At 37.0% G+C, this 24,017-nt stretch overlaps 1 protein-coding gene across 1 annotated transcript; it reads right to left on the bottom strand.

Moving 5' to 3' along the window:
* Nucleotides 1-2,119: 2,119 nt before the first annotated feature.
* Nucleotides 2,120-23,147, bottom strand: LOC134324394 (myelin regulatory factor-like protein). Its single transcript, XM_063006260.1, has 24 exons — nt 23,032-23,147; nt 18,144-18,205; nt 15,773-16,175; nt 15,098-15,201; nt 14,864-15,011; nt 14,065-14,260; nt 13,699-13,775; nt 13,469-13,579; nt 13,263-13,353; nt 12,138-12,338; nt 11,946-12,054; nt 10,507-10,616; nt 9,434-9,594; nt 8,594-8,657; nt 8,425-8,513; nt 7,486-7,554; nt 7,288-7,343; nt 4,801-4,983; nt 4,677-4,715; nt 4,154-4,238; nt 3,986-4,060; nt 3,707-3,815; nt 2,438-2,512; nt 2,120-2,206 (listed from the first exon to the last, which is right to left on the bottom strand). Exons 1-24 carry the CDS (start codon nt 23,145-23,147, stop codon nt 2,120-2,122), a joined length of 2,820 nt encoding a protein of 939 aa, XP_062862330.1.
* Nucleotides 23,148-24,017: the final 870 nt, after the last annotated feature.

Here is a 24,017-nt window from a genome sequence, read left to right as displayed (position 1 = left end):
CCCTGCCCCCCATTTACACCTGGGACCTTGACACATGACACCAGGGAGGGACAACGACACATTTGGGCACAATTTGGACATGTTCACTGTGGGGTGTACTCACTTATGTTGCCAGCTATTTAGACATTAATGGCTGTGTGTTGAGTTATTTTCAGAAGACAGTAAATCTACACTGCTATACAAGCTGTACACTGACTACTCTAAGTTATATCCAAGTTTTAGTTCTATAATGTTGTCCCATGAAAAGATATAATGAAATATTTGCAGAAATGTGAGGGGTGTACTCACTTTTGTGATACACTGTATATATATATATATATATATATATATATATTTATATAAAACGGGTAAAAAAATTTTTTTTAAGGCTGTACGACTTCACAGAAACAACAAAAACTATTATTCTTAATAAGGTGAACTTACAACAAGTATTAATTAAATAAAGTGGTTAACCTCTTCAAATTTCTTTAAGGGCAACTTGAAGACAACTCATCCAGTAAGTCACAAAATATTACAGAAAGAAATCAAGTTGGTTGCATTAATACTTAGCCTCAGCTAAAGTCACTGTTTATAACTTCACAATTAAAAAAAGAATACGAGTTGATTTGATTCATGGCATGCAAGTTTGATTTAACCACTGCAAACCAAAATAAACATTGTTAAAAAACACCTTGATAATCATTAAACCTTTCTGAAAGATTTTCTATGAACAAACTAAAATTGATCATTATAATTGTAAAAGCAAACAGTACATTTAATAGTAGTATGGTAAAAACATTATACCATATGTTACAAATAACAGTATTAGTGTGATGCTGATATTTTTACTATCAGAAAAGGTCATCAGTCTCTGAACTGAAGCTGATGTGTAATTGGGTTACACATCCAAAATACAAATGATTCAAAATGCAACTCAAGTTCACATCTGAATGGCGTGGCCTAGTCCTGAATGTGACCAAACAGAGTTCAGTTTATTTTTAAGAACCTGTCTGCTTTAAAGCATTAGAAAAGTTGGCTACATTGACATTTAGCAGACCTGTTTTATGGAAAGCTATTAAAATATAATCAAAACATAAAGTACCCTTGCTCCAGGGCCTAAGCGTTGCATTTAGCAGTGGTGTAGCTAGAACCATTCACGTTCTGATCACTAGTTCACTTCCTTAACCACTAAGTTACAACTACCCTACAACACTAGATGAAATTCCTCCTCAAATTAATTTCAGATATTGCTGCTAGAGTTTATATTGCAACCAGTTATTAAGTAAAAAAATGACTTATTATTAAATTTGTCATGTTTGTACATGAATTATCTAAATTCATTACTTTGTTAATTTATGGAGAGTATTTAAACATAAAACTATACTAAATGGTCTTTATGAATATTAGCCATCCACACCAGTGCCATCACACTTAATAAATAATACATAAAATTTTAATAAAAAAATATAATTAAAATTAAAACGATTGTCTGAAACAATGGGAAAATAGAGACATACACTATATTGCTAAAAGTATGTGGACAGATGATGATGAGCTGGTTGGACATTCTATTTTAAAACCATAGGCATTTAACCCAATGCAGCTACAATTACATTTATATGACAGTTTTGGTTAAACTATAAACAAAAATGAATTAAGACTGAAAACAACATACTGTATATTTTTGTTAGCATTTGGTATTTTCTTTTATTGACTTTTAGTAAATCACAAGACCTGCTCTGCACCAAAGCTGTAAATGTGTTAAAACTGTATCTAAACTAAGCACACTGAAAATCTGATCTGCTGTTCTACCTCACATTGTGATCTTTGTCCCTTCTCTCTCTCTCTGCACCACATAATTTGGTTTTCAATTTTATCTTTCTCAAGAAAAGTGATGCATTTAATCTGACCAAACAAATAAAATCATACACTTATTTGACTAATATAAATATGTCTGATATTTAAAACTAAGATTTGTCTATGAAAAATACATGTATATACACAATAGCATAAAATTCAATGTATGTTGTGATTGTGAGACATTTTTGTATGTGAGATTGTGAGACAATCAATTAATCTTTCTACTTTTTCTTCTCGTTCTTCTTTTTTTATGCTTGATTGTTTTTTGCTTTGTTTAGCATCACAGGCAGCGGCGGAAGAAGTTGAAGTGGTAGTCAGTAAACAGAATTTCCAAATAATTGGGGTCTGTTAAACAGTCAGCCTGACCCTGTGGAAAATAAAAATAAGTTTGGAAAACTTATCAAATTGCAACCATACATCCAAAAATTAATTTCTTGAAAAACATGAAAAAGTACGGTAAAATATAATAAAATATAATAAATCTAAAAACTAAAACTAAAAAAAAAATAAAATAAAGTAAAAACTAAAACTAAAAAAAAAAAAAAATAAAGTAAAAACTAAAACTAAAACTAAATAAATAAATAACCCAGAAACTTACTGCTACTGTTACACGGAAGTGGTAAGATGATGTATAATGTCGAGCAACTGACACTGGCCACTCATGTACATACCCCTATAACACAGACCAAGTTGCTCATTAGCACTTATTACATGCATTTTTTTGCAGAGCCTTTAAGTTTTTACCTCTTTTAGGTCCCAACACAGTTTTATCACACCTAAACTTGCTATGATAACTGAGAAAGAGAGCAAAATGATTAGTTCTGTTTTTTGTATAAAGTAACAGAGTACCTATTAAAATTATAATTAAGAATTTATTGTCAGCAACACACTTAAAAATGTTGAGAAAAGGATATGTTCACTACATCACCTTTCCTATTTACTTTTTAAAATAGTTTGGGAATCAAATCTACTGAAAGGAGCAGTTTTCAGAGTAGATTTTTGCTTGATACAAAACTTTAGCTGCTCAACAGTTTGTGGTCACCATTGTCAGATTCTTCTCTTCATGTGCCATATAGTGCAGGCAGGTCAGTCCAGTGCACACACAGGTTTGGCAATGTCTTGCAGAAACAGCTGTGATCTTCTAGGGAAAAGATGTTGGCAGCATGTGATGGCAGTAAGCCTACGAGCCTTCTTACACATGTAGGCTGTGGGCTCTGATGGGTTTTTCATCTCTCACTGATAACTTTTTAAGTTTTTTGTTTCTCCAGGAACAAGCTGAAACATGGACTCATGTGACCTTGTGTCTTTTGGTCCATCTGAGATGAGCTTGGGCCCAGAGAACTTGGTGGCATTTCAGCATACAACTGAAGTATACATTTTTTCATGATAGGTTTCAGGTTGCAAAAGGAAGTGTGAATTTATAATACTTGATTAGAGCTTTATGAGGCATTGTTAAAGTTGCAAAAATGCAAATAAGGACTAATTATTCACCTACAAGTAATTACTTGTAAGTACAGATATACACATTTATGAAAGTGGGTTTCTCTGTACTGTACTGTTTCCTATACATTACAAACTGTGACATTAAAATAACAGTAAATTCATAACATTTACATTTTTAGCATTTAGCAGAAACTTTTATTCAAAGCAACTTACAGTGCTGTGACTGTACACAGTCTAAGCAATTGAGGGTTAAGGGCCTTGCGCAAGGGCCCAGCAGAGACAACCTGACAGTGGTAGGGCTTGAACAGCGACCTTTCAATAACTAGCCCAGTATCTTAACCACTAGGCTACAACTACAACTAACAATTAACATGCAATTCATATTTTTAAAGTTAAATAACCACAAAACATGGTTAAAATGTACCTGTGTGTTAGGAACAGTGTGAAATTGAAAGGAGTTGTAGTCCATTACTGCAGAGCATTCCTTTCTTAGCTCGTATCCACAGAGGTGGACCACCAACAGCTCAGTAGCACTGCTCACACCAACAAACACACACACACACACACGCCAAATGGTTACCTTCTGTGACTATACTTGTAAACAACACTATTAAGATGTATCTTTGTAAATATGTAGAAATTGCTTCATTCATTTTGTTTAACACCTTCAGAACTATATTATTGATTTAGTAAGTCTACTTACTTCATCTGCAAGGTTACTGGCATGTTAATTGGAATGTGTTTACTGATGGGGATTGAATAGCTGTAGTTTCCTTTACTGTAAACAACAAATAGGTTAAGGTTGCTTTTTTACTACTTGAGATGAATGAGCAATTATGACAATAACAACAATAAATTACCCATCACTTACCGTGACTTAGACCAGTCTATATAGCAATCATCTATGACCTGCTGGTTTTGGGTAATTCGTATCGACTGAATAGTTGTGTTTGTCCCTGTAGAAAAAGTTCGTCAAGTTTAATAGGTAGGAAACAATGCAAAATTCAAACCCCATTTCCAGATAAGTTATTTGTTAATTGTCTTAAATCTTAATCAACTGCTAACAGTAAAAAGAAAAGATTTCAAATGTTTTCACTGATCAACTTCTTTGTATTTTGTAAATATAAAAACATTTAGAATGTGATGCCTACAGCACACTTCAAAAAAGTTGGGACAGAGATGTGTTTTCCAAGGTGTTCCATCAACTTGTTAACTTGTTAATGGGAGTTTTTAATGGTTTGGAAAGTGAGGATAGTAATTGTTGCAGTATTGCAACTGAAATGTTTTTCATTCTTGAACAATGTCCCAACTTTTTTAGAAATAGGGTCTGTATAAATTAATATGAGTTGATAATACAGGTAAAATAGCAAAAGATTTTGGTTGATTTAACTTACAGTCAGTGAAGTGATGGAACAATTTTTGTTGAGTATTATCTAAAAAACACACATTAAATCAAAATCACACCATGAAAGGAATACCAATATTTTAGGGTCAAACTATTGTAGAGGAATATCACACCTGATGGACTTCGGTCTACATATGAAAGTGTTTTTAGAAAGTCGGAATGAACAACTGAGCTTGTTGTGAAAGGCATGTGGTTTCTAGATGCAGTATGCTGGCAACAGTAAACTTCTTCAGAGTAGAACACGCTGGAGAAATCGATGTCTGGAGGCCAGGGTCCAGGTGAAGAAGTAGGCAAATCTGTTGGGCATTTCAATCATTAGAAAATAAAAATGGGAGAAATCTTTTAATGTATCTATTTTATTAGTTTCGCTGTAAATATCTGTTGTTTGCTATTAGAATTTTTAACATTTGGAAGCTGGGGCACCGGAAACTGTAAAGAAAGTGCAGTTTGAAATGACCCAGTACTTGTTTCTATGCCGTCATTTAAATTTGTTTTAATAATTTAATGACTTTAAGCACCCGTAAAAGGTTTGGGTACACTAATTTAGGTACAATGTTAAATAAAGTTATTGTAAGCAATGCCAAAAAAAATTTAAAAATTAAAACGCAGTTATACTTGGGTGCACAGACTTTAACATAAGAATGTGATTAGTTGATATAATCATCTTTTGGTTGCAATACTGACAGTATTTAGAAAAGAGGAATTGTTAGTTGTATTAGATTATTAATGCAAAGTATTAAAAGAATGAATTATAAATTACGGACTTTGACTATTGCACTAAATATTTGTATTTTTGTTGATTGTTAACATATTCTAACAAAAAGTGTCTGGCAAGTAGCAAAGTGTTTTATAAATACATCTGTTTATATTCATACAGGGTCACCATTATTTCAGTGCTGAAATTGTATGTACAGTGTATCACAAAAGTGAGTACACCCCTCACATTTCTGCAGATATTTAAGTATATCTTTTCATGGGACAACACTGACAAAATGACACTTTGACACAATGAAAAGTAGTCTGTGTGCAGCTTATATAACAGTGTAAATTTATTCTTCCCTCAAAATAACTCAATATACAGCCATTAATGTCTAAACCACCGGCAACAAAAGTGAGTACACCCCTTAGTGAAAGTTCCTGAAGTGTCAATATTTTGTGTGGCCACCATTATTTCCCAGAACTGCCTTAACTCTCCTGGGCATGGAGTTTACCAGAGCTTCACAGGTTGCCACTGGAATGCTTTTCCACTCCTCCATGACGACATCACAGAGCTGGCGGATATTCGAGACTTTGCGCTCCTCCACCTTCCGCTTGAGGATGCCCCAAAGATGTTCTATTGGGTTTAGGTCTGGAGACATGCTTGGCCAGTCCATCACCTTTACCCTCAGCCTCTTCAATAAAGCAGTGGTCGTCTTAGAGGTGTGTTTGGGGTCATTATCATGCTGGAACACTGCCCTGCGACCCAGTTTCCGGAGGGAGGGGATCATGCTCTGCTTCAGTATTTCACAGTACATATTGGAGTTCATGTGTCCCTCAATGAAATGTAACTCCCCAACACCTGCTGCACTCATGCAGCCCAGACCATGGCATTTCCACCACCATGCTTGACTGTAGGCATGACACACTTATCTTTGTACTCCTCACCTGATTGCCGCCACACATGCTTGAGACCATCTGAACCAAACAAATTAATCTTGGTCTCATCAGACCATAGGATATGGTTCCAGTAATCCATGTCCTTTGTTGACATGTCTTCAGCAAACTGTTTGCGGGCTTTCTTGTGTAGAGACTTCAGAAGAGGCTTCCTTCTGGGGTGACATCCATGCAGACCAATTTGATGTAGTGTGCGGCATATGGTCTGAGCACTGACAGGCTGACCCCCCACCTTTTCAATCTCTGCAGCAATGCTGACAGCACTCCTGCGCCTATCTTTCAAAGACAGCAGTTGGATGTGACGCTGAGCACGTGCACTCAGCTTCTTTGGACGACCAACGCGAGGTCTGTTCTGAGTGGACCCTGCTCTTTTAAAACGCTGGATGATCTTGGCCACTGTGCTGCAGCTCAGTTTCAGGGTGTTGGCAATCTTCTTGTAGCCTTGGCCATCTTCATGTAGCGCAACAATTCGTCTTTTAAGATCCTCAGAGAGTTCTTTGCCATGAGGTGCCATGTTGGAACTTTCAGTGACCAGTATGAGAGAGTGTGAGAGCTGTACTACTAAATTGAACACACCTGCTCCCTATGCACACCTGAGACCTAGTAACACTAACAAATCACATGACATTTTGGAGGGAAAATGACAAGCAGTGCTCAATTTGGACATTTAGGGGTGTAGTCTCTTAGGGGTGTACTCACTTTTGTTGCCGGTGGTTTAGACATTAATGGCTGTATATTGAGTTATTTTGAGGGAAGAATAAATTTACACTGTTATATAAGCTGCACACAGACTACTTTTCATTGTGTCAAAGTGTCATTTTGTCAGTGTTGTCCCATGAAAAGATATACTTAAATATCTGCAGAAATGTGAGGGGTGTACTCACTTTTGTGATACACTGTAACTGAGGTAAAGCACAAGCATTTTTACTGCTTTTTACATTTCATACCTGTTGTGAACATTTCTGTGGTAGTGTAGACTGGAAACACACTGGAGTTACTTGTGCTACAGCATATTTAAATACAGAAAGGTCAAATTAGATACAATATTATTGTAATAAACATAGTAAGTAAGATAACTAACTGTTAAGATATACTGAATGTACACAGACATGAGTAAAAACACATTTATAATGATTGCACTGTACCTGGAACCAAAGTCCAAGTCTATGTCTTCTCGTAATGTAAGCATGTAAAGTGTAGTAATACAGATGGCACTGAAACACAACCACATGAATTTAAGTAAAGCACAAAAGAAAATTCTTAACAAACACTTATACGGCCTGCTTCCATACACTTAGTCCCTAGTCAAGCAGGGTGACCAAATTAATCACAGGTACTCAGATACAGTATGTGTCACTTGGCAGTAAAAACAACTACTCAATTTGGGGTCACAGATTTAAAACAACATACTGTACCATAGGACAGCATGGAATGGAAATGGTATAAAAGAGTAATTATTCCTTATTCAGTCAAAATTGTGACTACCTCTATATAAGACAGTTTGGTGGACATCAGGTCATTAAGGTTATAAGGTCATCCTCGACTACAGTCAGTAATTGTAGAACTACAAAGTGCTTCTATATGGTAAGTGGAGCTGATAAAATGGACAGTGAGTTTAGAAACAAGGTTTTAATGTTATAGCTGATCAGTGTATACACCATAGAAGAGGACTAAGGGTGCTTGGGTGGTGCAGTGGTAAAACCGCTGCTACCAACAGGCCGAGTTCCTATACGGACAATACTCTCAGGGATCATTTCTACGGTATCTAACTAGGAAATGTGATTTAACCATGTTACGTCCCTATACAGACAATAATTGGCTCGTCTGAGGGTAGGAGTGCCAGAGGAAATTCCTCTTAACTGCTGCAATTATGACAATTACGAGACGGGGGATAATAGAGATCAGTGCCTGACACTTCGTGCGTGTTAAGGATCTCCTTATGAACCCTCCTCATGCAGGTGAAAAGAAGCTTTCGGCTACACCATACATGTTGGAGGGCGCATATTTTAGTCATGGTCCTCCGCGGTCAGAAGTGGAGATCAGCAGTAGTAGAGAAACATAGAAAAACATAGAAAAGGACTCACCACAATGCCATTATTGTCACAAGCAGAATAATAGTAGCTTGAAATAGTCTGTGCTGGAGACAGTACTGGTATTTCTCATTTAAATACTCCTGCACAAAGAAGCAATGTTTTCAGAACAAGTAAACATTATACTGTATATTATTAAATGTTATTGATAAGTGTGACTTACTTTACCAGCTTCCACCGTAGAGGGCTTTTCTGGGGAAACAAATGCATGGCTTTTGTTGCTTTCTCTGTAACACAAAAGTAAATACACTTATAAATACACTATATTACTGTAGGTGTGTAGTAATAATAATAATAAAATCTTCATTTATATAGCACCTTTTATACTGCAGTAATTCAAAGTGCTTTGCAGGGGAAGAAAAACGCATGAATACAATCACTCAAATAAAAGAATAAATAGCAAGATTGATATAAAAGAAAAAAAAAGATTTTAAAAATAAATGAATGAATAAATACACTGTAAATCAGTCACTGACGCTCCAGGATTTTAAACTAGCCATGCTGTTTTAGGAAAACAGTGGGTGCAGAGGGGGAAAAATGGCTTGTACGCTGGGTTTTTGGGTGTCCACTTAGTTTGACTGTTCTACTACTGTATTAGACCATTTGTAATAAATTTGTAATAGACAATTTTTACATCTATTTTCAGTCCTCCAAAATTACCGACAGAGTGCCTTGACAGAGTACTAGATCTACAAGATTCCCTCATCCTTTAACTGGGGGTGGCATAGTATGCAACAATCTGAAACCTGTTTTTGTCTAGAGCATTGAGATAAGTATCATCTTAACTAAGGTATAACTAATAACATGAAAATTAAGCCGTAATACTATACTAACAGTAAACTAACAGATAGGCTCACACATGGGCATTACACTATTTATAGTAACTTTTAAATTAAGTGTTAGGATTTTATTTTTGTTTAGTTCAGAAGTAAAATCAGTAGTTACTAAGGGGAAGTGTTTTGAGCTGTGTGCTACTAAAACTGTATGTTTTGTATAAATTCACCTTTTACTAGGTGCTTCCTTTTTGGAACGAATGCTCCCCAGGGTTCTTAACTTGGCTAGACGAGCGTTCCACACCTCAAGCTCCTGAATGCGTGTCTCAAGATTGTCTGTAAGCTTGCATAACTGCTTCACAGCCCCTACGTTCTCCATGAAGATCTGCTCCTGTTAACAACCATCAGAGAAATGAACTATGTTATGTTTTGCTGTGTTCTGTTAATTAAAAACAAATTAGAAATGTCCTTCCATACTTCTAACTACCCACAAGTGCTTAACTTAATTTTCTATATAAACATTGTAATTACATATGATTAAAACATGTTTATGTTTTAATGATGTTTAGGTGGTGTAGTGGTAATTGGAGCTAGCGGCCAGACTGATATCGGCCAGTGTGTTACGATGTTGTGCCCAGAGATTCTGGGAAAACACAACACAGGATAAACTAGTGGTTGAATTAATGGGGTTGGAAATGCAAAGACGTTGATGCATCACTTAAATAATCTTGACAATCACAATATGGACAAGGTGGTTTGTAGCCCCATTCATAAACAAGACACTTAAGATAAAGAAACAGTACAGGACCTGCAGAAACCAGCTGTAAACTTTGTTATTTTAAAGGAAAATAAAAAGGTCCCTAACAATGAGAATAATCATTGATGTATTAATTGCATCTGCATGTGCCATGCTGTGTGTGGCCTAATGTGTGTACATTTTTTCAGAGTTGCTCCAGTATTTAGGGGTTGTCACAGCTTGGGCTAGCGTATTTCCCCATTGCTACTACTTTTTAAATGTTCCAGTGTCCGGAGCCACAGAAGAAATACTGCACAACACAAACCAAGCCACTTTTCACTAGATCACATTAGTGTCATTTAAGGCCATTGTTATTAAATGTAATTGAACAATATACTAAATTCTTTAAATGTTCCATCCTTTTTTTACAGTAAATACAAATGTAAAACAGGGCGTTTATAGGTCAATAAATCATTTATGACTGTAGATACAACATAACTGTTAGGATTTTAATTAAATAAAGACATCAGTGCTTTTACAGGACTGCTTTACAGGGCATACACTCACTTTGTCCACCATGAGGAAGTTGGGAATGTTCTGTCCATCCGAGCAATTAACATTTCCTATGTTTCTCACCGCTGTGGGAAGTAGCTCCTTCAATTCTTGTGCGATAATGCCTAATGCAGACAAAAGCATGCACTTAGTATATAGCCAAACATTTTCCCTTTTGTAAAAAAGGTTTATTAAAAAATAATCCAAATTATAATAGTTCAAATTAATGTATTTCTTCTTGATTAGATTTTTTTCTTTTTTATTGATCCATTGTGTTTGAAGCATATTCAATAAACACTGGACAAGGACTGATTTAAAAGGTCACATATTTACACAAGGTGTTTTTTGGTTCACACTTTGAGCTGTTTTTATACTTTTCTACACTTATGATCCTCTTGTTGAACCGTAAATAATAATGGTTTAGTAAAACCTGCATACACCGATCAACCATAACATTAAAACCACCTCCTTGTTTCTACACTCACTGTCCATTTTATCAGCTCCACTTACTATATAGAAGCACTTAGTAGTTCTACAATTACTGACTGTAGTTCATCTGTTTCTCTGCATGCTTTGTTAGCCCCGTTTCATGCTGTTCTTCAATGGTCCGGACTCTCCCAGGACCACCACAGAGTAGGTATTATTTGGGTGGTGAATCATTCTCAGCACTGCCGAGACACTGACATGGTGGTGGTGTGTTAGTGTGTGTTGTGCTGGTATGAGTGAATAAGACACAGCAGCGCTGCTGGAGTTTTAAACACCTCACTGTCACTGCTGGACTGAGAACAGTCCACCAACCAAAAATATATCCAGCCAACAGCGCCCTGTGGGCAGCCTCCTGTGACCACTGGTAAGGGTCTAGAAGATGACCAACTCAAACAGCAGCAATAGATGAACGATCATCTCTGACTTTACATCTACAAGGTGGACCAACTAGCTAGGAGTGTCTAATAGAGTGGACAGTGAGTGGACACGGTATTTTAAAACTCCAGCAGCACGGCTGTGTCTGATCCACTCATACCAGCACAACACACACTGACACCCCATTACCGTGTCAGTGTCACTGCAGTGCTGATAAAGATCCATCACCTAAATAATACCTATTTTGTGGTGGTCCTGTGGGGGTCCTGACCATTGAAGAACAGAGTGAAAGCAGGCTAAAAAAAAGCATGCAGAGAAACAGATGGACTACATTCAGTAATTGTAGAACTACAAAGTGCGTCTATATGGTAAATGGAGCTGATAAAATGGATAGTGAGTGTAGAAACAAGGAGGTGGTTTTAATGTTATGGCCGATTGGTGTATATTGGGATATTGGGATAATGCAAAAGTAACTGGTAAGTATTGGGATACAAAAAAGTAACTGGATGTAAATTCATTTTTCTTGCATGTAAATAAGCAAATGTAGTATTATTTACTATACACAACATTAAAAGGCATTTTTTGAAACAGACCTGTTTCATGTGTCTGGTTAATTCCCATCTTTGTCGCAAACTCAGGTTTGTAGTCATACTCGACAATCCTCATCTGAGCTATTCTTTTGAGCTGTTCTGTAGAGTCCACCTGAGAAGCACCATAATTATTTACAAAGTTAAGGTACGCTGTCTTATACGCAGCTGTTTCCAAGTCACTGTAAGTTTTGTCACCTCATGGATGTTCTCCTTGGCTCTTCTGTCTGAGGGGTGCATGACTGTGCCCATTATCTTGGCATTTCCACAGACCACCAGGGCTTCATCTGGGGCATCTGTGTTGATCCCCACCCATCCCTGGCACACCACTGAGTCTGAGGTTTGTCCTTTCTGCCAGAGGGCCTCACTGTCGTTTTCAAACTGCCCAGGGTTAGATGCCTTACAAAAACAAAGTGGATCACAGAGTACCATTATAATATTGTTTTATTAGTTACAGTATATGTTAGTTGTAATATGTAGTTATTATATAGTTTTATTATTTTATTTTGCTACTAAAGACTAAGGGACAAGACTTAATTAAAAGAAAAACTATTAAATTAAGTATTAATGTCGGATGGGACTGTGATCAATGACAATACTAGAAGGCCAGGGACAGGAACAGGACAGGGAACAGGACTAGACAGCTGAATGGGCCTGGCAGAAGGACTGGAGAATTAACTGGGACTGAAGACAGGACAAGATGGCCAGATGGCACTGACAACTGGTGGGCTGGCTATTGAAGCAAAGCTGCCCTCATGGTTGCCAGGAGGTGTCACAACAGCAGCCACTAAACAAATGGGCAGAGGTATGGTGATAGTTACCCAGAGAAACACAGCAACAATCCCTAGAAAACCAGGTGAAGGCACAATGATGGCCACTTGGAAGCTGGATGGCAACTCAGGACAGAGATCCGGGAAACAAATCACAAATCGAACTGGTCAGCCAGCTCTGGCCGGCAACAGAACTGGATACAGGACTAGACGACCAGATAGAATCAGCAACCTCCTAATGCAACATTTATGAGTATCTGGTTTGGTTTTCGTGTTCGTTTTCCAAGCCCTTAACCATCGTCTTTGCCATTGTAATTGGTGTTAGTATACGTACCTATTTTGTTTTACAGTATTTTTTGAGTATTGCGTTTTTTATATATCTACAAAGCATTTCTGTCATGCTCTTGATTCACATCATTCTAGGGGGAGACGTTACAGAACTACGCCTTTTGTTGTGTGGCTTTTAACGTGCATGACTACATTTATAACCCCTTAAAAACTAAGCAAAGTGTGAGCAGGTTACAGTTAACCTAAAAATGTATGCAAAACTTACCCTGACAATAATTCTTTCAGATATGTTTGCAACCAGCAGGTAACTCTTCCCTTTTACAATAGCATAAAGGCCAACCACAAGCAGAAAGTACCTGACAAACAGAAGACATTAAAAAATAAAAAAATAAACCAGACATTCTGGATTTAAATTTTTTTTTTCAATTATCTCTGTGTGCTCTTGGTTTAGATTGTGATTGGGTTAGTCACCTCTGTTCAGGATTGGGCTTGCCCTTTTTCCTCATGTTATTAGCAGTGGTTTCACTGAAGTGTAGTCTACCGAGAGTAAGCTTGGTGATTTTATTTCCAGGCAAGTCTACTCTGGAAAATGAGATTAGAGTTAATGCGGGTGCTAAAACAAACAAACAAAGAAAAATTTAATACTAAAATCACTGTATGTCCAACTATATAGAATTCAAGTCAATCATGAGGATACTTACTGAACTGGCAGGAAAGGCTTTTTGCTGCGATCTATCTGTGACTGCTCTATGGTGATCTGATGGCTCTGGGCTTCAAACTAAAAAAGTTTTATAATTAAAACGTTTGCATTATTCCTAGTTTTTTATTATTATTAATGTGTGCTTTGCATTTAGAGAATCAGATTAAAAATTTACGATCAATGTAAAAGAAAAACTAAATACACAAACTTTAGAACTAGCAGCAATATGTGAAATAAAATCAGAAAAAGTTGGGACACTATGGAAAATGGCAGCTGGGTCAAAGTATATGTAAAAAAACTGCATTTAAATTTTATTTGCATTTTTTCATATAGTCCCAACTTTTTTAATTTAGGGTTGTACACTAACCTTGACTCCAAAGACTTTGACTTGGAAACTGTCTATAGGCATAGGATCTGCTGGTGTCTTGACATATTTGGGATCTCCAACCATCCCTATGTGCACTGTGATTTGAAAATGGTTCTTTTTCTGGCACACAAATGCTTCATCAGCTGTGGAGTAGCTAAAACCTTTATCTGTTTCCACATGGTAACCTGGAGGTAAGCTGTGAAGGGCACAACCAATATAGAATCATGGAATTATCAAGTTACATCAAGTACTGTGGAATAGAAACAATTCAGTAGGTTAACACTTGTAATTTAATGCTGGCACTGTAAGTGTATTATGTTTATTATTTCTTGCTCTGTCCAGGTGCTTACATCTTGCCTTTATAATATTTGGTCCATGAGTGTCAGAGTTTTATCATCTCTTTTTCTCCCCAAATATGATTTCACTGCATTAGCAGTGTGCTTTGGATTGTTATCATGTTGAAAAATAAAACCATTTCCAATCAGGTGTAATAGACCTTTTTCACAGCAGTCATTGTGGTATGAAATAGTTTAACTAATATAAATATTAGAATTTACATACAGTATAACTGCTCAGTTTTAACTTTAAACAAGGCATACCCACCTTTAACAATGAATTTTTGTATGACCTCTGTTAATAGGAAGTTGGTAAAAAAGTGTTTTTGAATATTTTAGGGCCATTTTTCATTTTCAACATTACAGTCAATTTTAAATAAATTATTATGTACAGTTAATTTTGTATTAATTAAGACATCATTGGATTTATCTGATGTGTCAAGGAAATGGTTGTGAAAGCTTACAGAGACTGAAAGCTTATGTTGTAGAGGGTACTCCACTCTTTTGGTTGGTACTGGTCCCATAAAAGTTGTCGATATGGACCCACTGCTGGACTTCCCCCATTAGCATCAACATCATCACAATGCATCTCACTGGTGCCTCTTTCAAGACCTACAAACAGAACAGATAAAGACGTAATACTTAACTCTCAGACATAAACTGATTATTGGAAATGCTGCTCATCATTTAATACCCACCAAATAAAGGTTTTGTCCTAACCATTTCTTCACATTGGTTCTCATCAGTACTCCCATCAAAAGAGTTTGAGCATCTTCTTTTCTTACTTTCAGGTAAGACATGTCTGCCAAAATAAATGGGACACAGTCTATAATAACAACTAAAATAAGATAGGTAAGCACCATGGTTCAAGACTAATATACTACCACACCTACATATTTTAGTCTAAGGACATGTTATTAATGTGTTAATTGTGCATTAAAGAACAGCATATTTGCCAAAAGTAAATTAATGTATTGTGTAACGTTGTGTAATGTATTTATGATTTGTTGTATGTTATTTTTACATTTTTACATTTTTGTATTTGATAGAACTTTACAGAAATTAATTTAAAAACTGTGAACAACTAAATGAAAAAAGGCTTAAGGGAAAGTATTTTTGGTAGCTGTTTTTAATTAGTCTGAAAGATGCTCTGGATAAGTGCCGAAATGCCGAAAATGTAAATGTAAATGTAGTTAAAGATTACCGTTTTAATACCAGCTGCCAGCTCTAATTATTTTCTCCTGTTACTGAGATTTGGGCAGCCATAAGGAATATATAACTATATATTTGTCAGCATTCTGATTGTAATAAACCTTATTACCAAATGAACATCTTTGACTCCCTTTTGACACACACAACATAAAAAGACTTACCTTGTGGTCAGGCAAGGTTTGGAGGCCATGTAATCCAAGCATGTAGCATGGGGTGGGAGACATGGTGATGTGATAAAAGTGCCAGCCTCTGTGTAGCCCCCAGGGGCACCTACAAGAGGATTGGGCACTGATGGCATCTGGCATCGGCTGGCTTGAATGTAGCTCTCCACTGGGCTAATGTATTGAGACTGTAAAGGGGGCTCACGCACACCCTGAGCAATAGCAGATAATCTGGAATTCATATAGTTTATGGTACCATTGTTATCATAGTGATCGGGTGGTGGAGCCTCATAATGCTCTCGAGGTCCATTTTTAAGTTGACAGAAATTAACAGGTGCCTGTTCTGCTGCAGCAAAGTGGTTTTGGCCGATCTGTTTTGCATTTAAATCTGAGCTGATGTCATCTGGAGGAAAAAACAGAAATAAACATAAAACAGAAATAAACATAAAATTGATTTCCATAAAAACTACGAATACGAATACGAATCCTTTATTGTCATTGCACATTGTACTTGTACACTTGCACAGCGAAATTGGAATACAACCACCCCCCTCCTCTCGGTGCAAGAAAAAACAGCAAACAATAAAAGTACTATATACAAATATAAATAAAAAAATATAAAACAGTACTTAAACAAAACAGAAGCAGAACTGAAGCTATTGCAGCTATTGCACATGTCCTATTCAAATTAAATTAAAAGTTGCACATGTCCCATTAAAGTGAATGAAGTGAAATTACACAAGACCCATTGAATGACGCCTGTTGTGTCACATGTTTGTGTTTAACAGAGCTATGGCCCTGTTGTAAAAACTGTCTCTTAGTCTATTAGTCCTTGTTTTGATTTGCCTGTACTGTCTTCCCGAGGGCAGCAGTTCGAACATTCGGTACCCTGGGTGTGTACTGTCTTTTTGAATTGTGTGTGCCCTCCTGAGACAGCGGGTGCTGTAGAGCTCCTTTAGTGATGGGAGAGGGTGCCCGATGATTTTCTGGGTGGTGGTGATGACCCTCTGTATTGCCTTCTTGTGTGCTAGGACCATATGGAAAATGCCATGACCATATAACTAGGGCCATATAACCAGGGCCATATAACCATATAACTGACCATATAACTAGGGACCATAGGGAAAATGCCAATAAAATGCAGAGTTTCTTACATTTACTTTGACTTTTATTTCATTGCAGACAGTATGAACCTGAGATATTTAATGATGTGTCTGGTCAACTTTATTTTATTTGTTAATATACCTCCATTCCTGCATTTCAGGCAGAACTGGGCAATTTAAATAATTATGTGATTTCAAACAATGTTATCAGGGCAGGTAATGTCAGCAAGTGATTGTTATTATGATTTAGAACAAAAGCAGCATCCAGGAAAGGCTGAGTCTTTGAGAAGCAAAGATGATCAGAGGATCTCCAGTTTGTCAACAAATGCATGAGAAAATTATTTAAATGTTTAAAAACAATGTACCTCAAAAACATATAGAAAGGAATTTGCATATATCTCTCTCTACAGTGAATATCATCAAATGATTAAAAAGATCTTCAGTGCATGAAGGTCAAGGGGCCAAGCCTAAGCTGAACACCCATTATCTCTGATCCCTCAGACGGCACTGCATCAAGAACCATAATTTATCAACAGCTGATATAACTACATGGGCAAGGGATTACTTTGGCAAACATTTGTCAAGCACTACAATACAGAGTTACATGCACAAATGCCACTTAAAACTTTACTGTGCAAAAAAAGAAGCCTTATGTTAACAATGTCTAGAAGCAACATCGAGTTTCTGGGCTCTGAGGCATCTAGGATGGACCATCACACAGTGGAAACATGTATTGTGGTCAGATGAATCAGCATTCCAGGTCTTTTTTGGAAGAAATGGATGTTGTGGGCTCTGGACCAAAAGATGAAGAGAACCATCCAGACTGTTACCAGCAACAAGTCCAAAAACCAGGGTCTGTCATGGTACATGGTTGCGTCGGTGCTTTTGTCAAAGGTTACACTTTTGTGATGGCAGCATTAATGCAGAAAAGTACAATTAAATGTTGGAAGCTTATATACAGTACTTCCTTAAAGACAACATCTTTTCCACGGACGTCTATGCCTTTGTCAACAAGACAATGCAAAACCACATGCTGCACAACTTCTGATTTGGGGTTGTATATTGCTTCTGTAATTCAATTAAAAATCCACAGATAACATCTAGTGAAGAGTGCATACATTCTGGCCCCCAAAGTAAGTAAAAAAAAACTTACACAAAGTAAGTGTGTGTGTGTGTGTGTGTGTGTGTGTGTGTGTGTGTGTGTGTAATTTTGTATTATATACACAGTAAATATATGACATATACTAATATTGGCTGTTAGGTATTACCTGAGATTTGTGGAGGAGAGCAAGGTTCTGAACTTGAATCCGGTGGTGAGTCAGGTAACATGCTGAACAAATAAACAATAAAAGTACACATGCTTTTTTTATTTTCAATTACTACACAATTGTTAAGCTCCCCTATGTGGTACTTACAGTTGTGTTCAAAATAATAGCAGTGTGTTTAAAAAAGTGAATAAAGCTCAAAATTCTTATAATGGCTTTTATTTTCATACACACAAATGCATTGAGAACACTGCACATTCTTTTACAAATCAAAACATGAATTAAAATTGATCAAATTTGTTATTACTTTACAGAAAGTGAAGAAAAGGGAATATTAGGTTGTTCAAAAAATAGCAGTGTCTGCATTTTTCTTTACAAACTCAAACATTTAGCTTTCCTGTGAATCACTAAACTAATATTTAGTTGTATAACCATTGTTTCTGAGAACTGCTTCACATCTGTGTTTCATGGAGTTCCATGTTTTGCCTCAGAAACAGCATTTTTGATGTCACCCCACAAGTTCTCTATTGGATTAAGTAGTAGTAGTAGTAGTAATAGTAGTAGTAGTAGTAGTAGTAGTAGTAGAACTTTATTGTCACTATAAATTGCAGCATGTACAATTACAGCGAAATTAGCCATCAACCTGTCCAGAACATTCAATGACAAGGGAGAGACAGGACAGGAAGACAGGATAAGAAAACAAGAAATAATGAACACATAGGGAAAGTAGGAGATAAAAAAAAAACCCAGCAACCAGATTGTGTTCCCTTAAGGAGCACACTATGGTAACACGAAAAAAAAAAACCCTTACAGCACACAAGCACATACAAACATAACATAACATAATCACACAACCAGCCATGGGTTAGGGATGTGGGGATGTGAAAAAGTAACCACTACGGGAGGCAGCCATCCGGCGATTCGCAGCTACACCAGCGCGCGCTACTGACCCGTCCTACCATAGTGGTGGAATGAAGCTGAGAGTGGAGACGTTGGTTGGGGTTAGGAGAGTTCTGTCAGCAAGAAAAAAAAGTCTGTACAAAGTTCGCGATAACATGGCTGTTTACAGCTCTTACTGCCCAGAATGAAAACAGTCAGTGGAGGCAGGGTAGGTACATAGCAACAAGTCCTCTGGAGGAATTTCCTTATCAGCTAGGCCGCTGCTGATAACAGGGGAGCCAAGAGCAGAAATGACTTTTGTTTTGTCTGAGCACTATAAAATTTTAACACGAACTCTCAGAATTAATGCGTCTCTGGTTCACCTCATTTCGCAAAGCCGTAAGTTTCTCCAAGATGGAATCCATATTGCGATTAATAATCCCAGTCTGAGTTCCAACGGCTTTGCCCACCATATCAATCAAATTGGGCAGTTTCTGGGGACCTTTGACAACTGACCCAACTCTTTTAATTTCCCGATACAGCAGGGCTAAGCCTAATCCAATCAGCAAAATCCCACAATCAAAGTTCCGAATAGATAAACATCCCCTACGTCCTCCAACGAAAGAGGTGCCAGGCACACAACCCTCCACTTCCCCCACGAGTCCATCGCGTATCCTGCTATCTGCGTTCCGTCGGGGCATGTGGGTTCCCCCGAACCCGAACTTCTCGATGAGAAGATGGTGTCAATAGCATTCAGAGACCATTTAACCAATTCCATAATTTGTTCTTTGAGGAGCAGTGCTAGAAAAATCTCTATAGAGCAGAGTAGACGAGACAAGACGATACAGGAGAAGCCAAGCAGGGAAGATAAGGGAGGAGGAGGGAAAAGTGCGTCCGTCTTCCACGAGAGCTACGTAGATAGAAGATCATGGATCAGTTTGAATACATCAAAATACTTGAAGAGGTCATGTTGCCTCATGCCGAAGAGGAAATGCCCTTGAAATGGGTGTTTCAACAAGACAATGAGGTCCGGAGATTGGGCTGGTCACTCCATAACGTTAATCTTGTTGGTCTGGAACCAAGATGTTGCACGCTTACTGGTGTGTTTGGGGTCATTGTCTTGTTGAAACGCCCATTTCAAGGGCATTTCCTCTTCGGCATGAGGCAACATGACCTCTTCAAGTATTTTGATGTATTCAAACTGATCCATGATCTCTGGTATGCGATAAATAGGCCCAACACCATAGTATGAGAAACATCCCCATATCAAGATGCTTGTGCCACCATGCTTCACTGTCTTCACAGTGTACTGTGGCTTGAATTCAGTGTTAGGGGGTCATCTGACAAACTGTCTGCGGCCCCTAGACCCAAAAAGAACAATCTTGCTTTCATCAGTCCACAAAATGTTGCGCCATTTCTCTTTAGCCCAGTCAATGTGTTCTTTGGCAAATTGTAACCTCTTCAGCACATGTCGTTTTTGCAACAATGGGACTTTGCGGGGGCTTCTTGCCGATAGCTTGGCTTCACATAGGCGTCTTCTAACTGTCACAATACTCACAGGTAACTTTAGACCTTCTTTGATCTCCCTGGAGGTGATCATTGGCTGAGTCTTTGCCATTTTGGCTGTTCTTCGATCCATTTGAATGGTAGTTTTCCGTTTTCTTCCACGTCTTTCTGGTTTTGGTTGCCATTTTAAAGCATTTGAGATCATTTCGGCTGAGCAGCCTATAATTTTCTGCACTTCTCTGTATGTTTTTCCCTCTCCAATCAACTTTTTAATCAAAGTATGCTGTTCTTTTGAACAATGTCTGGAACGACCCATTTTAATCTGTTTTTTAGAGAGAAATGCACTATAACCAGCATGTACAACATCTGCTGCCTTTATACTTTAATAAGGGCCACCTGCTTGATACCCGTTTTTCACAGAATGAATGACCTCACTAATTGAACTTCACACTGCTATTATTTTGAATCAGCAGCATGCATGTCATGACTGTTGGGTCTGTTGGTTTTTTATTACTCTACTACACCTACTAGTACATTTTTTGCAATGTATAAATATGATTTCTACCAAAAACAGTGATTGATCTGGTTAGTGATGTTGGACTGCTATTATTTTGAACACAACTGTAACTCCAAGTGTATTGTTTTTTTAAATTATCTGGTTCTTATAATTAAGAAGCAAAGTTAATTATTTTTAAGTCATACATTTTTGAGTAATCCAGGCAGTATTTAAGTCTTGGCACATGAATAATACATAATAACTTGTTTAGCTTCTTAATTTTGCTTTAAAAGTACAAAAGAAAATAATTAAAAAAATATTTGATGCTGAGTAAAGTTACTGACCTCAGATATAATGCTGATGAAAACAATACTGATGTGGCTGTTGCATTTTACATTGTTATTAAAAAGCAACGTTAATTCTTTTTAAGTCATGCTAGCCTCATGCAGTCATGCAGTTGTAGCCTATTGGTTAAGATACTAGACTGGTAATCGAAAGGTTGCTAACATACTGTCACAGTACTGTAAGTCGCTTTGGATAAAAGCGTCTGCTAAACGCCGAAAATGTAAATGTATGATTTTAAGTAGTTTTATTTGTGACACAAAGCTTTGTGCATCAAGTTTCAAACACCCTTATAGACTGCATATACACCACTATTACATGGGTTAACAAGAATTCTTGTGCCACATTCTTGTAGGTATCAACATTAACAGAGAATAAAAACAATGACCAAATAATAAAAATAATAATAATTTTGGTACAATTATTCATTTTGATGTATGCATTAAACTAGATATTGGCAACATTTGTCTTTTTTCAAAGGTTTCTAAAGTTAGACTTAATATCAGTCTGCACACTGCTAAGAAGCTGATATCTTTTCATATGTGGATTACGGTAACTAATTTTAACTTGGCTGCCTATTAAGCTAACCAATATCCAGTGCAGAATCCAGTTCAGAATGCTGGAGCACAGATCTTAACACACATGAAAGAAAGAATGTATGACAGCAATCCTGATGGCATAACATTGGCTTCCAGTCTGTTTTAGGATAGATTTTAAAGTACTGTTATTAGTTTTTAAAGCACCTTCATGCATTATTGACTTTCCCTGTACGTTACAAATTGCTCACTAACATCCAGTACTGCAGGTGCTTTTGTGTGTGCTGAAATATTTATTTTTGGGAGCTCAGGTGGAGCAGTGGTAAAACATGCTTGCACACCAGAGCTGACATTTCGAACTCGTCGGTTTGAAACTCAGCTCAGCCATTCGGCAGTCTGGGCGGCTACAAGAACAACGATTGGTTGTTGCTCAAGAGGGGTGCTGGAGGGGACCTCATAACTGATGCAGTTACGCTTCTGCTGGCTGATTGATGGCGCCTGCACAGAGACGGGGATAATGTTATTAGGATGTGTCTCTCTGTACACAAAGCTGATCCACACATGAACTCGCCTTGTGCAGGTGAAAAGATACAGTCAGCTACTGCACACATGTGGGTAGGGGGGAGTGTGTTAGTCACGGCTCTCCTAAGTCAGAGTGAAGGTCAATATCAGTAGAGAGGAAGTGTAATGCAATAGGGTAAGTGGACACGACTAGATTGGGGGGAAAATTGGGGGGGGGGGGATGCAAAAATATATATATTTGTCATTATTACTTCTCATATTGTGTTCTCACCTGCAATTAAAATCAAAGGTTTACGTACTGTTGTAAAAAGACTTAAATGTAATGGCAGTCCTGGGTTATCAATGATTTCTGTAACTGTTTATATATATTTTTTTTAATATGTATTAGTATGCTATTTAATTTTTTTGGACTGTTTTTCTGTTTTTATAAATAAAGCTTTGACTGCACCCACAACTTCAGGCAAACTTATCTGTACAACAGTAGTCTGTAAGTATAACAAATGAAACGGTGTGCAATGTGTTTGTAATTAGCAGCAAACTTCAATTGAGCCTTAGGTCCTGATTTTAAAGCAGGGACATTCTATTGTGCATAATAAAATAATATACTCACAAAGTGGGGTCGATTTCATTGCTTAGATATTGCTCTAAGATACTTGTGTCCACTGCTGTACTGTCCAACACACCACTGACATCTTGTCCTGCAAATTGAAAAACAAACGATAACATCAATTATACATCCATTTAACATTCTTATTTTAGCTGTAGTCCAGTGTATTATGCAGACATATGATAAATCTGCTATTTTAAGACTGTATACCTACCTAAAAAGATATCGTTTATCTCCTGTGTATGGGTTAATCGAACTGAATAATGATAATCTTTTAACTAATTAAATAATGTACAGCAGTAAATTAACTGTATACAATTGTTACAATTGTTATTTATTATCTAAAATTATTACATAAGAAATATTACATAAGGGGTACTTGAGTTAAGACAAAACATGGAAAAAGAAAAGAGACTAAGGTATATAAGTCAGTCAGGCATCAAAGGAAATTGTAGAAGAGATAAAGAAAAAGGTGTTGAAATTTATTAGTCTGTTAAGAGTTACTGGGCCAAGACTCTAGTACATAATCAAACCAAATTGAAAGTTATTATCTACTCGAAGAATACGCCCAGCAGTGTCGAGGCTGCTGAGTGTTTTACAAAACGTACTTAGGAGGAGGGTTTGAGGTCGGCACACAGAGGTAGGGCGCATGTCCAAAAAGGTTGAAAACCCCTGATCTAAAGAACAGTTTAAGTCATAAATTTACATTCATCTTGGTCACATTCATTTATACTCAGTTTTTCACAATTTAAACTTAGTATGCATTCCCTCACTTAGGTCAGTTACTATAACTACTATATTTGTAAAAAATGACAACTGAAAATAATACTAGAGACACTTATTTATTTTAGCCTTTATTTCTTTTATCACATTCCCAGTGGTTTAGAATTTTACATACGTGTTTGGTAGCTTTGCCTTTAAATTGTTTAACCTGAGTAAAACATTTTGGGTAGCCTTCCACATGCTTCTCACACTAAGTTGCAGTCGAT

The sequence above is a fragment of the Trichomycterus rosablanca genome, chromosome 1 (genome assembly GCF_030014385.1).
Source record: "Trichomycterus rosablanca isolate fTriRos1 chromosome 1, fTriRos1.hap1, whole genome shotgun sequence".
In the NCBI taxonomy this organism is placed as follows: Eukaryota; Metazoa; Chordata; class Actinopteri; order Siluriformes; family Trichomycteridae; genus Trichomycterus; species Trichomycterus rosablanca.
This window is presented reverse-complemented; position numbering and strand designations above follow the sequence as displayed.